Raw genomic sequence first — 20,360 nt, 5'->3', positions numbered from 1 at the left:
CAATTGTCCAAATATATCATAGGACGTACGTAGAAGCAATTATTAGAGTAATTTTGTCTTAATTAAGATAAGCAAGAACAAGAAAACAGCCAATCGACATTAAAGAGTCATACATTTTGCAATGTTTCCTTGGTTTAATGATTGTGTCCTCTAAATTTACCTCGAACCCTTTCTGTCTGTTTTAGGACAAAATTCAATGTGGCCCATTTTTCAACATCATTTGCAGTTTTCCTAGTTAAGGATGGCTTTTAAGTTCGATGCACCTTAACATGGTCAATCTATATGTTCCATGACAAAAATACTTTATGCTTGCCAAACTTTATATATGCAAGTTATTTGCTAATTGTGATGGGAGACTTCATGGATTTAATTTTCGGTTTTTGTGAGAGGTTCGATTAACCAAAATAACTCTGAACAAATATGCAAAATTTTAAAAAATTTAAGGGATCGAGAATGAAATATCATTGTTAAGACACTGATATTGAGTAACATAGAAGAATAATATTTAATGTGTTTTATATGAATTTTGGTTAGAGTTTAAGAGATGGTGTTTTTCCAAGATAAGAAGTTAAGAACGATGAACTCGTTTTAAATTGTTGTCATATTGTAAAATGTAAATCGATCATATTTATAATTGTAATTTTGTGAGATTTTCTTTCCACCCGAAGCAGCTAAAATAATATCACAAAAAACTCTAATAAAATGGTTTCACTTTTTACGTCAACGGTATTATTTTATGTTAAAAATATGAGTTAACTAATTTGTCTCATAGATATAATCATATAAATACAGGAAACGTCTCTCTTGGAATAAATGGGATGCTTTGCTTCAACTCTTTTTTCTCCTTCTCCTCCTGCGGTTCTTCACTTTTCTCCCATTTTCACTCTTCATATTTCTCATCGTATGCGAACGCTTCAACGAATAAGATTTTTAATGCAATAAAAGAATAATACGACACATCAACATTGTGAGATCTAATAAAGGCAAGATATCTAAGCAAACTACCCAAATCCATTGACAAAATATCAAACAAGCATACCAAGTTATCCAAATAATGAAGTGATATTTACATTTGAATTTGAAAGAAATATTCTAAATGAGAAGTTGAAATCAAAAGAGATAATCCAAATAAATGGAAATGATTTTAACCGTGGATTTGAAACCTTCCCGTCCAAAGTGCACACTCAGGAAACCATCGGACAACCTTCGACTGAGACACCTCGGGCAGTAGGGCATGAAGCCAACGGGCATCCATCCAAGTTATTCCCCCACCAAGAAACACCAATGTCCTTAGATTGCAGAGTTAAGAACAAGAGAACCGCGACAAATGCGGTTCCTGCGTCCATACCACCCGACAAAATATAGTTGTGACGTTCCCACCACTTAGGGTGGTGCCGATAGATAACATAACCAAAGACAAATGCACATATCAGCCAACTCGTGTAATTGACAGCAGATGCGGGTGGCATCATAGCTGTGGCACCTAGCAGAACCGGCATGTGAATAAGCTTGATCCATGTCTGTTTTGGAAATGCTTTAGAAGCCAACCAGACAATAAACGGTGCAATTGCTCCACCAAGAAAGAACCAGTTTATCGCGGGGTAAACGCCTAGATTGCCGAAAATTCTCTGTGGGCCGACGAGCCCCCAAATCACCGAAGCATCGTAGAAAACATGGTCCATTGGGCATTTCCAGGGGCTATCAGATGGTAGGAGGGATGTGTCACAGAGGTGAGGAATGGTATCCATGAGCCACCATGCGGTTATCGTGTAAACAAATACAGCAATAATGGTGCCCACAACCTGAAGAGTGAAACAGTTTTGTGGATTTAGTCTTAGAATATGAGGAGGTGTTCATCGATTATACAACTGACCTGAACATTGAACATTGCTCGTGGAGGAATTTTCATGTAGTGACCAAGCTTAAAATCTGCTAAAAATGTGAGAGCTTGATACATGCTTACGTATCCATACACCTTGAAGCACATGTTGGCCACAGGACGACCAGGGTATGCATAACCGATTATGTATTCGGTGATGATATTTAAACCTGGTTGCTGTTTACATAAATGCAAGAACCCAAATAAGAACATCCAATATCATCATGCAAATGTGCAATCCAACCACCCCACCTCAAAAAAAGGATAAAAAGATTCAGTTGTTGTGCATGTGCTCTCTATGCGTTGATTAATGTTCGAACAATAATACTCAAATGCAAAAGAGTCTATCGGCCGCACCTGGTTTGTCGTGGCGTTAATGATGCCAATGGGAAGTGTGTAAGTGAAGGCAATGACACAAGCAAGCAAAACACCCCACCATGGCAACTGAAGCGCGCTCTTATAATGAGTACAAGCAAAAAGGATGACAGCAATATTGATGAAAAGGATAGCCATAAACCACCACATCGGCACTCGTTTATATGCCTTCATAAGCCTGTTGTGAATATCCATTTTCTTGTCTGTTCTAAATGCCATTTTGCTCTGCTTCCATATTTCCCTGCACCGAGTCAAATGTTAGACGTGCATAATTTGGCCCTCCTAATTCTTGATGCAATGAATAGCAAACTTACTTTCCATTGAAAAGTAATACATGGACTAAAGTGGCCGATAGTGTAGCAAATCCAAGACCGTAGGTTAGAGCAAACATGGTGCTCAGATGCAATTGACCAGCTTTGTTATAAGCAGCCTTATCAAGATTGAAGTTCGAATTGATTATAGCTTCAGTGTTGTATATCGAACCATTCTTCTTAAAAAGATCAGAGGAATATATTGGGAAGTTCTTGGCATTGTAAAGATTTGACCAATAACCGAGCGGCACCATCACATACATCACAAGGAAGAAACCTACGGCAATGTTGGCCGAAGCAAACCATGGACTCGCAAGAGGGCTTCCAAGGTAAGATGATATTGTTGACCAATCAAATCCCAAGGCCCCAATTCCAAGACCTTGTAAACCCGAGCCTAGTTGTTGTACAAAGACGGACTTAGGCGAAAACCAACAAACCCAAGAAAAGGATGTCAACATCGTAAAGAAATACCCCGGGAAAAGGTAGTAGCAAAAGCTGCAGGCTAAAACTATCAGGAAATATTGTGTTCTGCTGGTGGAACCCTTGGGTCTCTTCTCCTTGTCATGTAAAGCCCTTCAAGAAGAACCCGTGGAATTACTCATTTGTAAAGAATGTTAATAAGGGAGCGGAGCAAGATAAAACAGCGTACAGAACTTGTACAAAATTTTAAAGCCATAAATACCTGAAGAGTGAAACCTGGACTAAATTATTCGGCCACCACATCTCTCCGGGTTCAACTAAATGTTTCCGAAAGATTCCAGCCCAGCCGAATCCTAGCAACTGTTTTTCAGTTTATGAAATCAGGAATCCAATGTTATTACACTTATCAGAGTTAAGAAAGTTTTCCAATTTTATTGTATTTCATCAAGAGAAACCAAATCTATTTCAGCTAATCTGCGAGTAGCTTCAGGTTCTAGCTAGTGAGCTTTGTGCATATCAACCTGTAAGCACGTCAGTTACAAGGATGCAACGCAAAGAACCTTTGAATGATTATAACTGAAAACCTTAAGAGAAAATTCCAAAATAAATTCATAGTCTTACAGGAATTTTCACCTAAATGAAACAAAATATTATCATAACCTCTCCGCGGCAGCTTCCTCATACATTCTAAAGATAACAAGGAAGTACAGGACTACAAAATGTTTACTTGGATGTTCAACGCAGAACAATGTATACTCCACATTGATACATGAAAAACCAAAACTCATTTAAATTTAGACCGCATAAAATACTTTTTATTTAAGAAAACACTCTGCAGGCAGGCACTTTACGCTAATGCAAAAAAACATATATTCTTGATTCAACCAACCAACCAAAAATCGCGGGAGGGACGTGAAAAATACCTGAGTTGTCATCATGAGAATAAAGGCTGGAATAAAACCCAAACTCTTCTTATAATAAAGCTTGACAGCACTCAAGATATGAGTAGCATAAACAGTTCCGGCACCAGCATTGGCGAACATGGTGATCATGACATGCTCTTTAATATTAAAAGGCCCTGGATTGAGTGTGCACTCAAACCTCGTACCCTTCAAGAACACACGTTTGGTGATAGTTTTGGCCATCAAATGGCCCAATGGCACCACAGAAATCTGTGCAGAAATCGAAGTGATAGTGAGTGGCTCAGTCCTGTACCAGAAAAACTGGTTCGTAAACGATAACAGGAGGCATGCAATAATTCCAAGAAACCACATTCTGAACGTATAAACAGGCATGCTAGGATCATCGGTTTTCGGCACCGTCAGCTCGACTTGTTTTATGGGACATTCGTCAGGTTCTGTCCCTTCAATATCCATGGATAATTCTTCTCTAGTCTCAGCCATGAATCAAATTCATGCATGCATTACAATTTACAAGTGATTGCACTCAAGGATTTTCTTGGAACACAATTTGCTCCGTTTCACAGATTGTATGCAAACTTCGCAGGAGCGAACGGAAATTACGTTGGTATTTGTTTTATATTATATATATCGATCGATGTTGTGTGGTAAAGATCTATAATCCTACCGAATACAGCAAGTGTGTTAGAGCACCGAAATCCTTAAAAATCTCAGTTCCAGTTATGATAACACACTGATTTGGATTCAAGATTCTGTAAATCACAACCAGTTCAAAAGAGCGCAATGCTACATATACGACAATTCTTACACCATGTACAAAATATTTATTTGTCAAATCTCATGATATATTGAATACAAAAGTTCACGATATAATGTCAAAATCTCAACTTATAATTGAGAAATCTTATAATATAATTGTTATATAATGTCAAAATCTTATCATATAATAACAAAATCTTATAATATAATTAATGTAAATATGGTTGTACGATTCTTCGAAATATTACATAGATGATAATATAAAAATGATATAATACAAAAGATTCCTGATAAGTGTCAGATCACCGAAATCCTTAAAAATCTCAGTTCCGGTTACGATAACAATCTCTGATTTGGATTCAAGATTCTATAATCACAGCTAATTCAAACTATTACTAAGATGATAATATAAAAAATGATAGAATAATACAAAAGATTCCTGATAAATGCACGTGGTCCTGTTTTACTAGTTTCTTTATAACATAGAAATCCACAATATACTGTCATAGGATAAGGGAAAACTCAACTACTAAATACGTGTTTCAAAATGTATGCAGATTAATTTACTTTAGACTATGGCACCGTTTGGTTTCAAAAGTCAGGCCAAAAAAGCACTTTTTTAAATGCTTTTCAGTTAATAAGGTGTTTGATTGACCAAAAAAGTGCTTAAATAAGCACTTTTTTAAGTCAAAATTAGAGCTTTTTCAAAAGCAAAAAATTATAGTTTAAAAAAGTGTTTTTTTAAAAAAATGTCTACTAAATCCAAACGGGGCCTATATCAAGTGAAAAAAAGTCGGATAAGTTTCACGTTTTATATACAACTAACGACGGAACACACGCATTGCGTTTGTAGAATATTATATACAAATATAATGTATTGTATATTGAATAATTTGTTAATTTAAAAGTGTTTGTTTATCTTTTTTTTTTTCAAATCTAAAAAAAATTAGCTATGAATGAAATTCATTTTTAGATTGATGAAAATAGTTATGATAAAAAGAATAAATGATGCTAAAAGAAAAATGTGGGATGAATGAGTTAAAGAGAGAGTATAGGGGTATAAAAGGGGAAAAAAAAAAAAGAAGAGAAAATTCACCATGACACCAAAAATGGTTAGTACGCATGCTTAATAAAATAGTAAAGATATAGATTTATATTTGACATATTATACACTTGACCAAGAATCTATACTCTCTACCTTTCAAGCATAAAACCTCCTCGTAATTGTATCAAAAGAAAAATAAATTTTGTTGGAATTATAACAAAAGGTCGTGGAAATATATAAAATCTGGGTATTCTTGATTTTTATTTTTTTTTTGAATCTGGGTATTCTTGATTAATGATTAACGTAAAATATATAGTTCTCCAGAGAATATGATTATATATTTCATAGGTAATAACATTCTTTCACGGCAATCCTACGCTGGACCACTGCAGAAACCGAGATAAAAGGTCGAAAGATTTAGATCCCATACAAGCAGAATTCAGACTCTGCTATCTATAAAATATCTGATGAATACAAAACTTTGAATTGGGATTTGATCAAAAATATGAAATTGTGATTTGAATTAATAGCAGTCACGTTTAACACAATTCGACACAAATTTACCCATTTTGCGCAACAGATTATTTTTATTCAAAGTTTGATTATACAAATATAGAGTTCCAAAATATGACAAAACAAAAATAACGTAACCCATTCGTTCCAGTGCCCAATCCAAAGCTCAAGAACATTCACCAAACATGATATTTTCATGTCTATATTATAAATATAATCGACTTAGCAGATTTTGGCAGTGTTTGCAACCTCTAAAAATAAGTGATTACGGAGATTCTCTTAACAAATTTGTTAAGAAAATCTCCATAATCACTTATTTTTAGAAGTTGCAAACACTACCTTTATGAAACATAATCCAAATTTATTATTTCACAAAATCCAAATTTATTACAGCATATTTGGTACGAAAGATTTTCATGGTATTTGGATTTACTAATAACATTTTAGTGTTTGGTATGGGGTTAGTCTATGCTACACTGGGAGTATTTCTACCCTTATTTCAATACCATTGGATCACGTGGACCCTTACAGTTTTATGAAAATTGACATGTATGTTGATGATTCAATGGTTGACATTTGACCACATCATGGAGGAGAAGTATTTCAGGTGTAGCATAAAATAATCCTTTGGTAAGATGAGATTTCGAAATATGATTGATATTTGATTAAATTTTATTTAATTAAATAAAATTCTTATGATATTAGTTAGACTAAGATTTCATTAGATTTGAGTTTTTTTAAAAAAAATTAAGTTATATTTATTTAACTTACTCATAAATGTCGACTCTTCTTTACAAATTTTACAAAATATCATTTATCTAAAAATTTATGTTACCAATTCACACGATGTCAAGCTACCCTCCGAAGGCAGGACCCATTTTCGCGCACACAGAAGCAGCAGCAAAAGCACAGTACGAGTAAATCGCGTGAATCGTAAAAAAGGCCTCCCACCAATACACAGAGATATACAAAGGTCATCACCATGAAGTACAATTATAAACGATGCCTAGTTCAGTCACACAGAATAATGGCATGGTATATATGTTGATAATTGGGGTTGGGGTGTTTACAACAGGTCTCGAATAAGATACCTCCTCCCAACAAAGGGAGGAGGCTGATACCATTCAGGCATAATAATGGCATGATTTTGAGTTTCGTTTCGTCTTCCTTAATCCTCTAATCCTCACAGGTACGTGGTCACTTCAGAAATCCACGGCACAACAAGTTTGACACCGATACTTGGATACAGAAGATGCAAAAGAACCAACAGACTATTCAGACTGGCAACAAATAGGGATGGGATCGAAGAACCTTGGCCTTAGGGTAATACAGATGCTTATTCCAAAGGCTACCAGAACATGGAGGCATGTAAAACGGAAACAACACCATGCGGGGAATGACTAGTAAAGAAACAGAATCAGACCCTCACTGTAAACTGAGGAAGTTAAACCTTAGGCTCAGTATGCCCGTGTTCTCTTCTTTCGTAAAGCCTCTCCTCGTAAATGAAAAACTGAGTTATTCCATTCTCTCCGGGTCTCCAGTAGTAGATCCCTTGATTCTTCTTTGGCAAGAAAAAAACCCATCTCCAACGGTCCATTCCTCAAACATCTCACAAAATACACGGAATTGCTAGTTCTATGGCATTTATAAGGAAAAAATTGAGAATATCAACGAAGGTAAAGGTTTCATGGTCTACTATGAGAATTACTTGCACAAAAGTTAACATAATCATCAGCAGCCACAAATGAGGTCTTTCTTGTTAGCTCATATTTTAAGAAAAATGCGCTGCCTGCAGCCTGTTCATATCCGTTTGAAGGGAGTTCTGAGGAGCCAACTAATCTTTCCAAGAGGTTTTGATATCGATTGCAACAAAATATATCCAACAATTCACCAATTTTCAACGTTGTTTCTTGACCACTCTGCCAACAGCCCCAATAGGTTATTCCACTACCCAACACAGGATTTAAATACTACGCCATAAAAACAAGGTCAGTGATCCTTTCCTTGGATGTGAATTCAGAATTCAAACAGATGATGTTCTTTAATAACAGTTTAATGTTCACCAAGTAAGCACTGGAAGTTGCTAGCCAAACAGTTAAAAAAGATGAATGCCCTAGAATTGTCGGTGATTTGAAAACAATTCGAGGTAATCCGAAAAGAAGGGAGATTGAGGAGAGGGAATAAACCATTTCAGGTGGATTCTGTAAAGCCAAGCTTTGTGCAATACAAAAACCTAAATCACCAATTCTGAAGAACTGCAAACTTAACAATTTTATTCAAGAAAAAATGACACACAGCGTCACAAGAACATCAGACAGCACAGCATCTACCAACTCCTGATTATTGTACTTAAACTTGATGTCACTGGGTACAGTTCCAGGTAGGTGTATCTGTTCACTACCTTAGTGTTGGAAAAACGAATTCAAGTGAATATCACAAACTTCAGCATCAGTCCAAGTGTCAAAGTCAAACAGTAAAGGCAAAACGTAAAGGACTCTAGAAAGTAAACAAGGAGAAACAAATTTAAGTGACTTGTGTGAAAACTTGATTCACTGTGGTCTGCATGCATGGCGTGACCTTATAGAAGATCTGAATACGAATGGAATATTTAATCTAGTAAAATTATGAAGAGAGACGATTAGAAACAGTAGGTTCTAGGTGTTCATCATAGAACCCAACTCAGAGATGTAACAACTACAAAGACATTATCTTTGACATCAAAACACTAGATTTTTCTCTATAAAAAAAAACACTAGATTTTTCAGTTAAAGGCAAAAATCTAAAATCATTGAAAAAAAAAAGGTGTAATAAACAGATGGCAGCTTTGCTTTACCACGTTTGGCTACAATGAGCTGGATGGGAGTAAAGCGAGATAAATTATCAGTCCAAAACAGGGGTTATCTATGATTCAAACAAGATAACTACGCTTTTAATTACAAAATATATTTGCATTCTGGGTGTCATTCTGCAGTCTAGTAAATACGCGAGACAGGAAGCTAAAGAACGAAAGGAGAGGCCAAGGGCAACAGCCGCAGTCGCAAATTCATCCCTTTAGTTGACATAAACAAACTGGTCTTAAGGAAAGCATCCAGAGTAATTTCCGACCTCGAAAGCTGCGACACTCATAAAAACGTCCTTACTCGGTGCATCCTACATAGAAGTGTTGTTCCACATTTAGAGTGATTTGACCATTGTGGATTTTCATGAAGACCTAAACGGTCCTTAATTATAAGGGTCAAGCGTATGGATAGCATTTATCACCTGTCAAACCACAACCTCAACGTCTTCCACGATACCCACCCCCTGACCTCGCACCAGGATGACGAGCAAATTGCAGCCTTAAGTGACCTGAGTCGCGGTCGAGCTCATCAAATAGGTAACCTGCAAAATTTAGCTCGAGCATTTTATGGCCGTACCTCACGCCTCTCTGAATCACGACGGAAACCAGGGCCGTTAAAGATCAGGCAAAGTCATGGGTATAACTTGCCACTTCAGGACTAAAGTTACCCGTCGAACACATCGATTTATGCGATTAAACATTTATCATAGTAAGCTAGAAAAAACAGGTTTAATATGGCATATGCTTGCCTCTGTGGATTCGGTAAAAGAGAGTAAACAGGGAATGCCAAATCAATTATTGATTATTCAATGTGTTCTTTGATCAAATCGATATTAATTCACATCAAAGCTCTGACGTTGCCACACATATTATCAAACGGAAATCAATACATTATGTTTAGTAAAGATATATTATAAATATATCCACACAAGCATTAACATCATGTTTTCCATCACAAAAGAACATGGAAATATTTTCCTAGCATATTTTCTCAACGGAGTCCAACATCTGAATAATACATAGAAGGATAGGAATTACATAAATGAGGAAAACTACTTTTCTTTCAGCCTCATCGAGTATTTATAGGAGTTATTCCAATTTTTCAAAAAATGGATTTACAATTGCAAGGAATGAAGGTTTCATTTTCATCTAATTTAGTAAAAACAGTGGCTTGATAATTATATTTTCATATATGTCAACAGGCAAGTGTGTTACAGAACGAAAAATCAAATGTTTTTTTTACAAGAAATGCCAATCTTCCAAAAAACAATACCACAAAAGGTATTGGGAGCAAGGTCGTGAGACTTCAAAGTCAAGTCACAAAACCAAATTAGGGTTTCTGATTGTTAGGTCCTGAGCATGAATATCAAAGGCACATTTCTATGTTGTAACCATGTCAAACATACCTAATACCAAATCCAAAAGTTAACTACAAAAGGTAACTCCAGGTTGCAACAAAAGAAACATGTATGCCTAATAGTAATAGGACTACTTCCTTCCTTGAGAATAGCAGTAAACTCTTCATGCATCAGGGCTTTAAGGGACGGGTAAATCACAACACTCAACATAAGAAGTAAAAAAAAATGCAGCTGAATTCAGGGCTTTAAGGGACGGGTAAATCACAACACTCAACATAAGAAGTAAAAAAAATTGCAGCTGAATAAACTTCAGCTTCCAATGAGATATCTCGACCAGCTAATAGGCTATCTAATAGCTCCATATAGAGAGGGGGGAATCACACACAAAGGCACATGGATAGAGATATGATGGTATTTTTGCATCCATGAGGCAAAAGTGGCAAGGTGATCTAGTTTTCTCGTCTCAATACATTGTGCTCAAGAAAGCAGAAATCCTTTTGGTTAGCTGATCTCCTTTCATATAGGAAAGAAAAATAGAAGCATTTTATAGTTCAAAATTGGTTTTCAACTCTTAAAGACAGAACCTCCAGGGTCGTATTATAGATGTACAACTACGCCATTTATATTGCCAAGGGGAAAAAATTCATGGCAGCTAAGGAGCACATTACCATTCAATATTCTGACTGTTTTCTTTCACCAGTTATACACTCTTATAAACCACAACCACAATCACAATCGCAAACCTGGAGGGGATTCGACACAATTCTTAAATATTTGAGTGGAATGATCTAGTAGTAGTGCAAAAGATGATCATATGTCATCAATATCAACAAAGCTTAGCTTCCACTCTTATAAACGAAATCTGTGAGAAATATTATGAACGTCTCTCGAGCATAATCATAAATAGGTAAACCATCAATGTCCAACTGAATACCAAATGCGCAAAAAGAATGATCTGTATTGTACTTTTGTCTCTGATTCGAGATTTTATAATAATCATTAAGTAAAAAAAATAATTCTCCAGTTATAGTTGTAAATTAGAGAAACCAGCAACTAAATTCAGTACGAATTATATCCCTACTAAACCCATCCTAACCCCAATCCTCCACGGGTAAACGTGACAATTTGAACTTGTGAAAAGTGACATGCAGATCCCAAGTCTTACATCATACAGCTTGTGCTCCTAGATAACTTAAGGCGTGCTAATGTAATGAACTTCGGTGATCTTAGACCATAAATAAAAGTCAAAAATACCAATTAAGAACATTAAAAAGAACATATAATGCTAAACTAAATCAAACTAATTTACACTGTAAAAATGGCAAGAGAATAGGAATATGTGCTAAACTCACCTTTTAGAGCATCCATTGCTGTGGCTGCATGGGCTGGACTTTCAAAATCAACAAAACAAAGCAACAGAGGGTCACCCCCAGACTGTATTTTATTTGTAAAAAAATGTTACTGGGGTGAACACAAAATACAGCATAAATAAAAACCTATGACAAAAGTCCAGCATTCTTACATGTCTCGATCCCTTATTCACAAGCCTTACTTCCTTATACCCGACAAAAGGGCGAAATATATCTGCAAATGGAAGTAAAGGAACAAGACTTGGAGGGAAAATTTGAAAACATGCCATGGAATATAAAGGATACGGGCCACTTCGCGGCGAGTACAATTCGCGGGCAAACCCTCCACGAAGAGGGTACCACTAGCATCTGGTGGGAGAGGAAATTTTGACCGCCCTCCATGTCCCATAGACAGGTCATTTGAAACTAATACTGGGTCCGAGCCACCCATAGGTGAAGTTAGTGGTTCATCAACATGCCGAAGTCCACCAAGTCCAACACTCACTGATCTTCCTGATTCACCGCCATGTGAAATTTGCTGGTACATTGCACGGCTATGTTAGATTATCACATACATGTAATGGGAGCACTAACAAATTCACTCCCACACATTTGAAAATGATAGGCAAAATGTATACCGCACTGCGGAGGTAGCGATCATATGATGCATTTATGGAGTCGGTATCTCTAACAACATGCTGTCCACCCCTTTCATCTTCACGTACATAGTAGCTTGATATGCCAAGGCCACCGGGAATCTCTGCAAATTATGGAAATTCGATAGTCAACCATGAGAGCAAACTGTATAAACAGGGTCCAATAGCATTAATTGCATAAATTTGGTCCAAAGCACGTAGACACCTCTACTCGAAAACGACTGTACCAGATATTACCCTCTGTATCGACTATTTACTAATTTCAATCCTCTACTTCTTTAGATGCAATTTCATGAATCTCGCGTGAAAATTTGGCAACTGTTCTGTGGATTTAACTTGCAAAAATCGACAAACTACGCGAAGATGATGATCATTAGTGTTAAAAGGTCTATTCCAGCCTCATCGGCACATATAAAGATATAAATTTCTACGACACCCAAGAACCACCATCCAGCCCCTCAACCTAAAAAACCAAAATCTTGCACAACAGGCCATGTTTAGAAGCACTGCTGCAAAACCACAGTACAATCAGGCAATGTACTAAATAAATCAATTCCCAGTCAACATCCAGCAAACTCTGAAGAACGATTTAAAAGATTAAAAATCATTCGAAAACGAAAACCTGTATTTCGAAATTGCCACACCGGACGTCTCGAATTGGGTCGAGCACCCATTAGATAACACAAAATTCAAAGATAAGAACTAAGAACTACACCGTTTGTTCCACAATGCATCGTTATCAAAACACCCCCATCCAACTCAAAACGCATAATTTGGCAAACCCCTACGAAAACACACATGTTTCAGAGGGAGGGAGAACCAACCGTGGTCGGAGCGAGGTCTCTTTGCCAACTGAGAGGCAAGCGTTGCAGATTGCTGCCTGTCTCCGGCGTATCTCCAGTAAGCATCCGCCATTTGAACCTGGCCAAGCAAATAGGGCTTCGACGAGAATTAGGGCTTTGGATTGTAGCTAAACTAGTTACAGCCCTGTTTCCTTTTGTCTGTCCTTTTTAATTGTATCTAATAATAATATCTTATTTGCAAAGCAAAATTTGATTTTTTTATTAAAATTAATTTTGGAAAAAAATTAATAAATTTATAAAAACAAAAAATTAATATTTTTTATGTTAAATATTAGTCATAAGTCTATGAAGAGTATTTAAAATATTATGAATTATATATTTATATTAGTTATTTCCCATCATTTTTTTCCAAATAATTTGAAATTTAAATTAAGGTCATACCAAAAGATCAAGTTTGTTTTTGTAAGGCCCTCACACTTAATAAATAGGTATATATATATGTATATATATATTTATTTATTTATTTTAAAAAAAGATAATAACTATGTAAAATTATAATTTATAATTTATATGATAATAACTATACTCTGGAACACATGTTGTATGCTCATGCAATTCGTTTTTTAAATAAAAACAAAAGAAAATAGAGAATAATTATGAAAAGTTTTTTTTTTTTTACAAATAAGTTAATTTTGTAAACGTCGCAATTTCGTAAATAAATAATTATCTATGGACAAAGCAAAATGACATCATTTTGGTGATTAAATATAGAGTTATTTGCACCAAATACCTTCTCTTCTGTGAAATTTTAATAGACATCTTCAAGTTTGACCTTTTATAAAATTAGCACATGCGCCCCTTCATATGAGCGATTGTTGCGCAGGCGCCCCTCTCATGCGATTGGGTCAATATTTTGATTTTTTTTTTTGCACCAAATTCCCTTGTGAAATATTAAAATTACATATTTTGCCCCTTGAGAGTATAATTTTTAAATCTATTCAATCCATAAGATCCAATTATAAAATATTTATCAAACATTTACATTTTATGAATTTTTATTTTTATTTTAAATTTATTATTATTAATTAATTTGTTTCTAAAAATATATTATTACTTATCTTGATATAATTATTTTATTAAATCACTTTGTGTTTTCAATTTCTTCATTAAACATGCATTCATAAACAATGATTTAAATATCTAAACGTACCAAAATATTGAACAAACATGATAAATTCATGCATATTACTTTTTCAATTTAAAACTATATATGTTTGAACCAAATTCTAAATTTTTCGAGAATATGTATTGCACAATTTGCAGTAAATAATAAAAAAATAAAGTGGTTATATAATGATAAAATTTACTATTAAAATATATTTTTTGTATAACTAATACTAAGATAAAATAACTAATATTTTTCCTAGTTATTTAATTAAAAATATTATTTATTCAATTAAATATAGAATTAATAGCAAATTTTATCATTATATAATCTTTTATTTTTTTATTATTTATTGCAAATTGTGCAACGCATTTTTTTCAAAAATTTAGATTTTGGTTCAATACTATATAGTCCTAAATCAAAAAAGTAATATGCTTGAACTTATCATTTTAATTAGTTTAATTAATATTTTGGTATTTTATGTATTTAAATCCTTGTTTATGAATGCATATTTAATGGAAAAGTTGGAAGCACGAAGTAATTTTAATAAAATAATGATATCAAGATAAAGTAATAATATTTTTTTAGAAATAAACTAATTAATAATAATAAATTTAAAATAAAATTAAAAATTCAAATTCATAAAATGTAAATTTTTGATAAAATTTTTATAATTGGATCTTATGGATTGAAAAGATTTAATAGTTATACTCTCAAGGGGTCAAATATGCAATTTTAATATTTAACATGGTATTTGATGCCAAAAAAATCAAAATATTTGTTCAGTCGTATGAGGGACGCGTGTGCAATAATCGCTCATATAAAGGGGCACGTGTGCTAATTTTGTAAAAGGTCAGGGTTGAAGATGTCTATTAAAACTTCACGGGAGAGAAGTGTGCATTTTCAATATTACACATTGGTATTTGGTGCAAATAAATTATTAAATATATATTAAAGGGTGAAATAAAGAGGAGTTGGTTATACCAACCTACCAACCTATCAACTTTAATAAAATAGAATAGATATATATTAATAAAGAGGAGCTAGTTATACCAACCTACCAACATCTCAACTTTAATAAAATAAATAGATATTTGTAATTTGTAGGTATCCATGCGTGTTTTTCTTTATTTTTCTTGCTAATTAATATAATTTTCACTTCTTTGGGCATGCTTTCTGTTGTCTCCAAACTCAATAACACAATTTTTAAAATATATACAAAAATATGGTTTTCATCATATATTTATTAATAATAACAATGGTGGTAACTAAAAGATCTCATGATACCACATTTAAACTTTATTTTCTTATAAATTGTTAATTTACTCTAGCAAATAAATAGCCTTGTAACCATCCATGTATGTTGGTCTATAGTATATATTCCACGTGTCAACTTTTCAAAAAGCATGAGACGGTGTGTCATCTAATCCGACACAAAAACTCTTACAAAACTGTCTCATGTATTTCAGTTTTGTGATGTTAATATCTTATTCGATTCAACAAATGAAAAAATGTTATTTTTTATTATAAATATAAATCAAATCAATTTGTATCATAAATATAAACTCATAATTCGGTCCCGTAGAAGACGTCCACAGCCCACTTCATATCCATATCCATATCCATATCCATATCCATATCCAACTAACTCTGCAATAATAGAGGCTATAAAAGACCTGAGGTCAAACTTGTGGTTATATATTATTGTAGCTCCCACAAATTAAAGTCTAAATCCAATCTTATTTCTCCATTGATGATCGGAAGGCAGATCCTTGTAGCTTAATTAGCTGTTTAGGTTCAATTATATATCTTCCCCCGCCATTAATTAAAGTGCCAAATATGGTCTTGAATCGATCTTTGATTCTATATATATATATATATATATTGTGAATTCAATGGTAGAAATCAGCGGACATCCGATCTACAGCTGCAGAAAGTGCCGGAACCCTGTTGCTCTGGCCCGTGATCTCCTTTCCAAAAGTTTCATTGTGAGTTCCGACACTTTTCTTAATTTGCATAATTATAATGATCGGGGTTTACTTATACTTTTATATTATATATATATATATATATATATTATTATTAAAATAGAGACCATGTAATTAACAAATTTTCAATTAATTGGTGAAACTTGATTTGAAATTACCATTATCTTCTAACTTAATTTTCAATAAAACCGGACAAAATAGTCATTTTATACGGTTTCCTCTTTTCTAACCATTAAAAGCTCACTTTGTGCCTTTGCTATTATTTTATTTACATGTGGCATTCACTTTATAAGATATATATATTTTTTGTGAATATTTGTTTAGGAAAACGTAATATTTTTATTATTTTTTAATTTTAAAATTTATTATTTATTGTTTTATTATTTTTTAATTTTACAATTTATTGTTTATTGTCTTTTTTAAAAAAACAAAATGTATGAGCACGCAACGCGTGCAGTGGGATTAGGGGTGGTTCGATACGGTATACCGCATACCGTACCGAATATCGAATTTCGATATCGAAATTTTCGATACCGATACCGTACCGAAAATTTCGATATACCGACATGTCGATAAACTGAAATTTCGGTATGCCATAAATCCATACCGATACCGTACCGAATACCGAAATTCGGTACGGTATCAGTATGATACCGTGTATACCGATTTTTTATACTATTTTTTAAAATAATATCGGTATAAACGGTATCATACCGATACCGTGTATACCGATTTTTTTCCGGTATACCGAAATATCAAAAACTCGAAAATCTTATACCGATATCGATACCGAAAATTTCGGTAAGGTATCATACCATACCGAAATTTAAGGTGTAACGAAATTTTCGATATTTTCGGTTTTTTTTCGGTACGATAAAGACGGTATGACGGCATTTCGGTATTTTTTGCCAGCCCTAAGCGGGATACTAGTATATATATTTATATATATATATATATATATATATATATATATATATATATATATATATATATATATATAGATTAAGAAAAAATCATTAGAAAAATAAATTAAGTATACATTTTTTATTTTATCCCTATTTAATGTGTTCAAAAAATAATTGCACAACTATCAATATTAGTTAATAGGGATATATTGGTAAAGAAGTGTAAAAATAATATTACTAAATATGATGTATGCCTATATATTTGGGACAAAAAAAACATTGTTTGTATAATCAAAACGGATGGAGTATTTGTATACAAATAAATAAATAAATATATGTATATATTTAAATCTTTTTGTTTTTGAGTTTAATTTTGTATACTTTTAAAATTGTTAAAACTTGTGATGAAAATCCAGTGTGTAAGGTGTGAATACCGATGAACGATGGGTACTACCCACATGGGTGGCATCGACATTTTCAATAGAGTCTTAATAGTGCATTTAAGGATGATATTTTGATTTGATTTAATTTCGAGTACGTGATCATTTAATTTCGAATACGTGATCACTCAAAGGTTAGTTTCGGTATTATAACTCTCTCTCTCTCAATTTTAATACTCCCTCCGTCCCATATATAATGTTTTCTTTGGATTTTCACACAGATTAAGAAAAATTTATTGGAAAATCAAATTTTATATAAACTTCCTATTTTATCTCTATTTAATGTATTAAAAAATGATTGCACAATTTTCAAGGTGTAGTTAATAGGGGTATGTTAGGAAATGAGTGTAAAAAAATATTACTAATTATGATATATGACTATATATTTGGGACAAATAAAAAAGGAAACATGGACATTATAATTGGGACGGAGGGAGTATATTCTTGGAACGTTGAAACATGTTATCAATTCCCCGACATCATGTCCAACGCCGACTATGATATGCGAACGAGAATTATCCTAAAAACTTAAATTTGATTACTAAGATGATCAAAATCAAAATTCAGCCAATTTTTCTTAGATTAAATCTACAAAATTAATTCTTCTCTTCTTTTTTTTTTTCAAAGGCAAGAAGTGGACAAGCTTATCTGTTCGATCATGCGATGAATATAGTGATCGGGCCAAAGGAGGAGAGGAAACTTATTACTGGATATTTCTCAATTGCTAACATCTTTTGCAGCAAATGTAACGAGGAGATGGGTTGGACTTATATCCGAGCTTTCGATGCGAGCCAACGATATAAAGAGGGGAAATATATTTTGGAGAAAGCGAAACTCGTGAAAGAATACTGATGGAGCCACTTTGGCTCCTGTGTTATTTGTGCTTCATTTTATGTTCTTGGAGTGTTGAATGAAATAATAAGATGATGTATATAATGAAGTGAGAAAAACAAGTCGTATAAGATGTGGTCGTGTGTATTAAATAAATCTATGTATGAACTAAAACATCACTTATGTATGATTTAAATGTTGTGATGTGGTTGCATTCTTATGTACCAATGGATTTTTTCAATCACTTTTTGCAATATCTCTTTCTATTTTATCGAGCAAGAAACCGTCGTACTAAGTACTAACTGTATTGATAAATCGAAATCGCTGGAACTGAAATTACAGTTCTAACTTATTAATTCACAAAAACTCATAATACGTGTCCATTTTGTGACACGGGTCTCTTGTTTGGATAATTCATAAAAAAATATATTATTTTTTATTGTAAATATAGACATAATTAACTCGTATCATGTAACCGTATCACAAGATATATTCTTATTAGATTGTAGCGAACTCAAATAAAAATTTAGATAAAAAAATAAATTACGTGGATTTTATTATATTCTATATAAAAATTTATGTCACATAAAGTTATAAAAAAAATTATCATCGCAAATTTATAATTAATGGTGAATGGTTGCGTGATTACATTTGCTCTTTTCCTGATATTTTTATAATGTATGGAGTCCGAATTTTTAAAATTATTAATTAACTAGTATTGAGGTTCCCTGAAAATGGGCTGTAAAGGCGTGATATAAGGGCCAACCCTCGAAATAGTTATGGGCCCTAGACCAACTTCTATGAGAACTAGTAGAGCCGTCAATTTGGGTTAGACTCGCCGGATTGGCCCGGTCCGCCACACAATTTAAGTGGGTTGGGTTGAAATTTTTTCAACCCAACAGAAGGTGGGCTTAGATGGGCCAACCCGCCTAGGCCCGCGACCCGCGCGGGTTGACCCGTCGCGGGCCTGGGTTGGCCCGCGGGCCTGTAAAATTAATAATTTATTTTTAATTTTATTGTTATATATGTATTTTTTTAATAAAAGTTGTGATTTTTTTTGTATTAATTACTTTATATAAAATTTACACACATGAAATCAATAATTAAAATTTTTATTATTATATTTCTATTAATATTTATTTATGAAATGATATTTATAATTAATTATAATATTATTTATTTATTTTTATTTGTCGTGATCTAACCCGCGGGCCGACCCGCCTAACCCGCAACCCACCTTGGGTTGGGTTGAGTTGAGAATTTCCAGCCCGCCAGGATGGTAGGTCGGCCCGCCATCAACCCGCCAAAAGGTGGGTTTTTGGTGGGCCGGCCTGCCCCACCATGGGTTGACCCGTTTGACAGCTCTAAGAACTAGTCTTTTCCCAAATCCCAATGCAATGGCCTGACCAGTTTTCGGGTTAATTGGCCCGTGAAAAGTATGAATGTATATAACTCTCTAAAAATGTTTTTTATTTTCTTAAAAAAAATCAAGCACATCCAACCAATTAAAATTATTTGATGATGCCCGGGAACAACCCGGGTAGTCAAGGTCGACGGTTGCTCGGGCAAATGTTGGAAGGGCTTTGACAGATACAAACCCAATGGATGGATGGTTAGTATTTTGTTTTTTGAGCTCTGCACACACTTCAAACAACAAATGAGTTAGTGGGACGTCAGAAGATTTTTCGGCGTGACCACTCCGACGTTCAATTCAGAAAAAATGTTGTGTACCAGAAAATTAGAGAAATGTAGAAAAAGTTTCCTCTAGGTCGGATATGAAACAATCCCGAGTCCAAGATTTGAT

General features: G+C 33.9%; 2 protein-coding genes across 3 annotated transcripts; both read right to left on the bottom strand.

Annotated features, from left to right (window-relative positions):
• Positions 1 to 1,004: 1,004 nt before the first annotated feature.
• Positions 1,005 to 11,999, bottom strand: LOC140872438 (oligopeptide transporter 6-like). 2 transcript variants are annotated; one of them, XM_073275262.1, is made up of 8 exons: positions 11,942 to 11,999; positions 11,772 to 11,853; positions 3,909 to 4,157; positions 3,248 to 3,345; positions 2,569 to 3,138; positions 2,237 to 2,495; positions 1,874 to 2,056; positions 1,005 to 1,802 (listed from the first exon to the last, which is right to left on the bottom strand). In XM_073275262.1, the coding sequence occupies exons 3-8, from the start codon at positions 4,128 to 4,130 to the stop codon at positions 1,185 to 1,187; spliced, it is 1,950 nt and encodes a 649-aa protein (XP_073131363.1). In that variant the 5' UTR covers positions 4,131 to 4,157; positions 11,772 to 11,853; positions 11,942 to 11,999; the 3' UTR covers positions 1,005 to 1,184. The 2 variants fall into 2 exon arrangements, with proteins under 2 accessions (XP_073131363.1, XP_073131362.1); XM_073275261.1 differs by lacking the exons at positions 11,772 to 11,853; positions 11,942 to 11,999 and having other exon boundaries at positions 3,909 to 4,721.
• LOC140872440 (RNA-binding protein 1-like) lies at positions 7,250 to 13,408 on the bottom strand. Its single transcript, XM_073275263.1, has 7 exons — positions 13,249 to 13,408; positions 12,407 to 12,528; positions 12,075 to 12,306; positions 11,942 to 12,003; positions 11,772 to 11,853; positions 9,484 to 9,603; positions 7,250 to 9,372 (listed from the first exon to the last, which is right to left on the bottom strand). Exons 1-6 carry the CDS (start codon positions 13,337 to 13,339, stop codon positions 9,500 to 9,502), a joined length of 693 nt encoding a protein of 230 aa, XP_073131364.1. The 5' UTR covers positions 13,340 to 13,408; the 3' UTR covers positions 7,250 to 9,372; positions 9,484 to 9,499.
• Between the last annotated feature and the right edge of the window lie 6,952 nt (positions 13,409 to 20,360).

The sequence above is a fragment of the Henckelia pumila genome, unplaced genomic scaffold (assembly GCF_033568475.1).
Source record: "Henckelia pumila isolate YLH828 unplaced genomic scaffold, ASM3356847v2 CTG_466, whole genome shotgun sequence".
Classification (NCBI taxonomy): domain Eukaryota; kingdom Viridiplantae; phylum Streptophyta; class Magnoliopsida; order Lamiales; family Gesneriaceae; genus Henckelia; species Henckelia pumila.
Note: the sequence above shows the minus strand (reverse complement) of the source record. Positions and strands in the feature narration are given on the sequence as shown.

Excerpts from the sequence above, each read along its gene's own strand:
- LOC140872438 (XM_073275261.1), bottom strand. The coding sequence starts at position 4,388 with ATGGCTGAGACTAGAGAAGAATTATCCATGGATATTGAAGGGACAGAA. Across the intron at positions 3,139-3,247 it reads GTCCAGGTTTCACTCTTCAG|GGCTTTACATGACAAGGAGA; the intron begins GTATTTATGGCT and ends TTCTTCTTGAAG. Across the intron at positions 1,803-1,873 it reads GAGCAATGTTCAATGTTCAG|GTTGTGGGCACCATTATTGC; the intron begins GTCAGTTGTATA and ends TTCACTCTTCAG.
- LOC140872440 (XM_073275263.1), bottom strand. The coding sequence starts at position 13,339 with ATGGCGGATGCTTACTGGAGATACGCCGGAGACAGGCAGCAATCTGCA. Across the intron at positions 12,529-13,248 it reads GAGACCTCGCTCCGACCACG|AGATTCCCGGTGGCCTTGGC; the intron begins GTTGGTTCTCCC and ends CATAATTTGCAG. Across the intron at positions 12,004-12,074 it reads TACTCGCCGCGAAGTGGCCC|ATATATTTCGCCCTTTTGTC; the intron begins GTATCCTTTATA and ends TTCCATTTGCAG.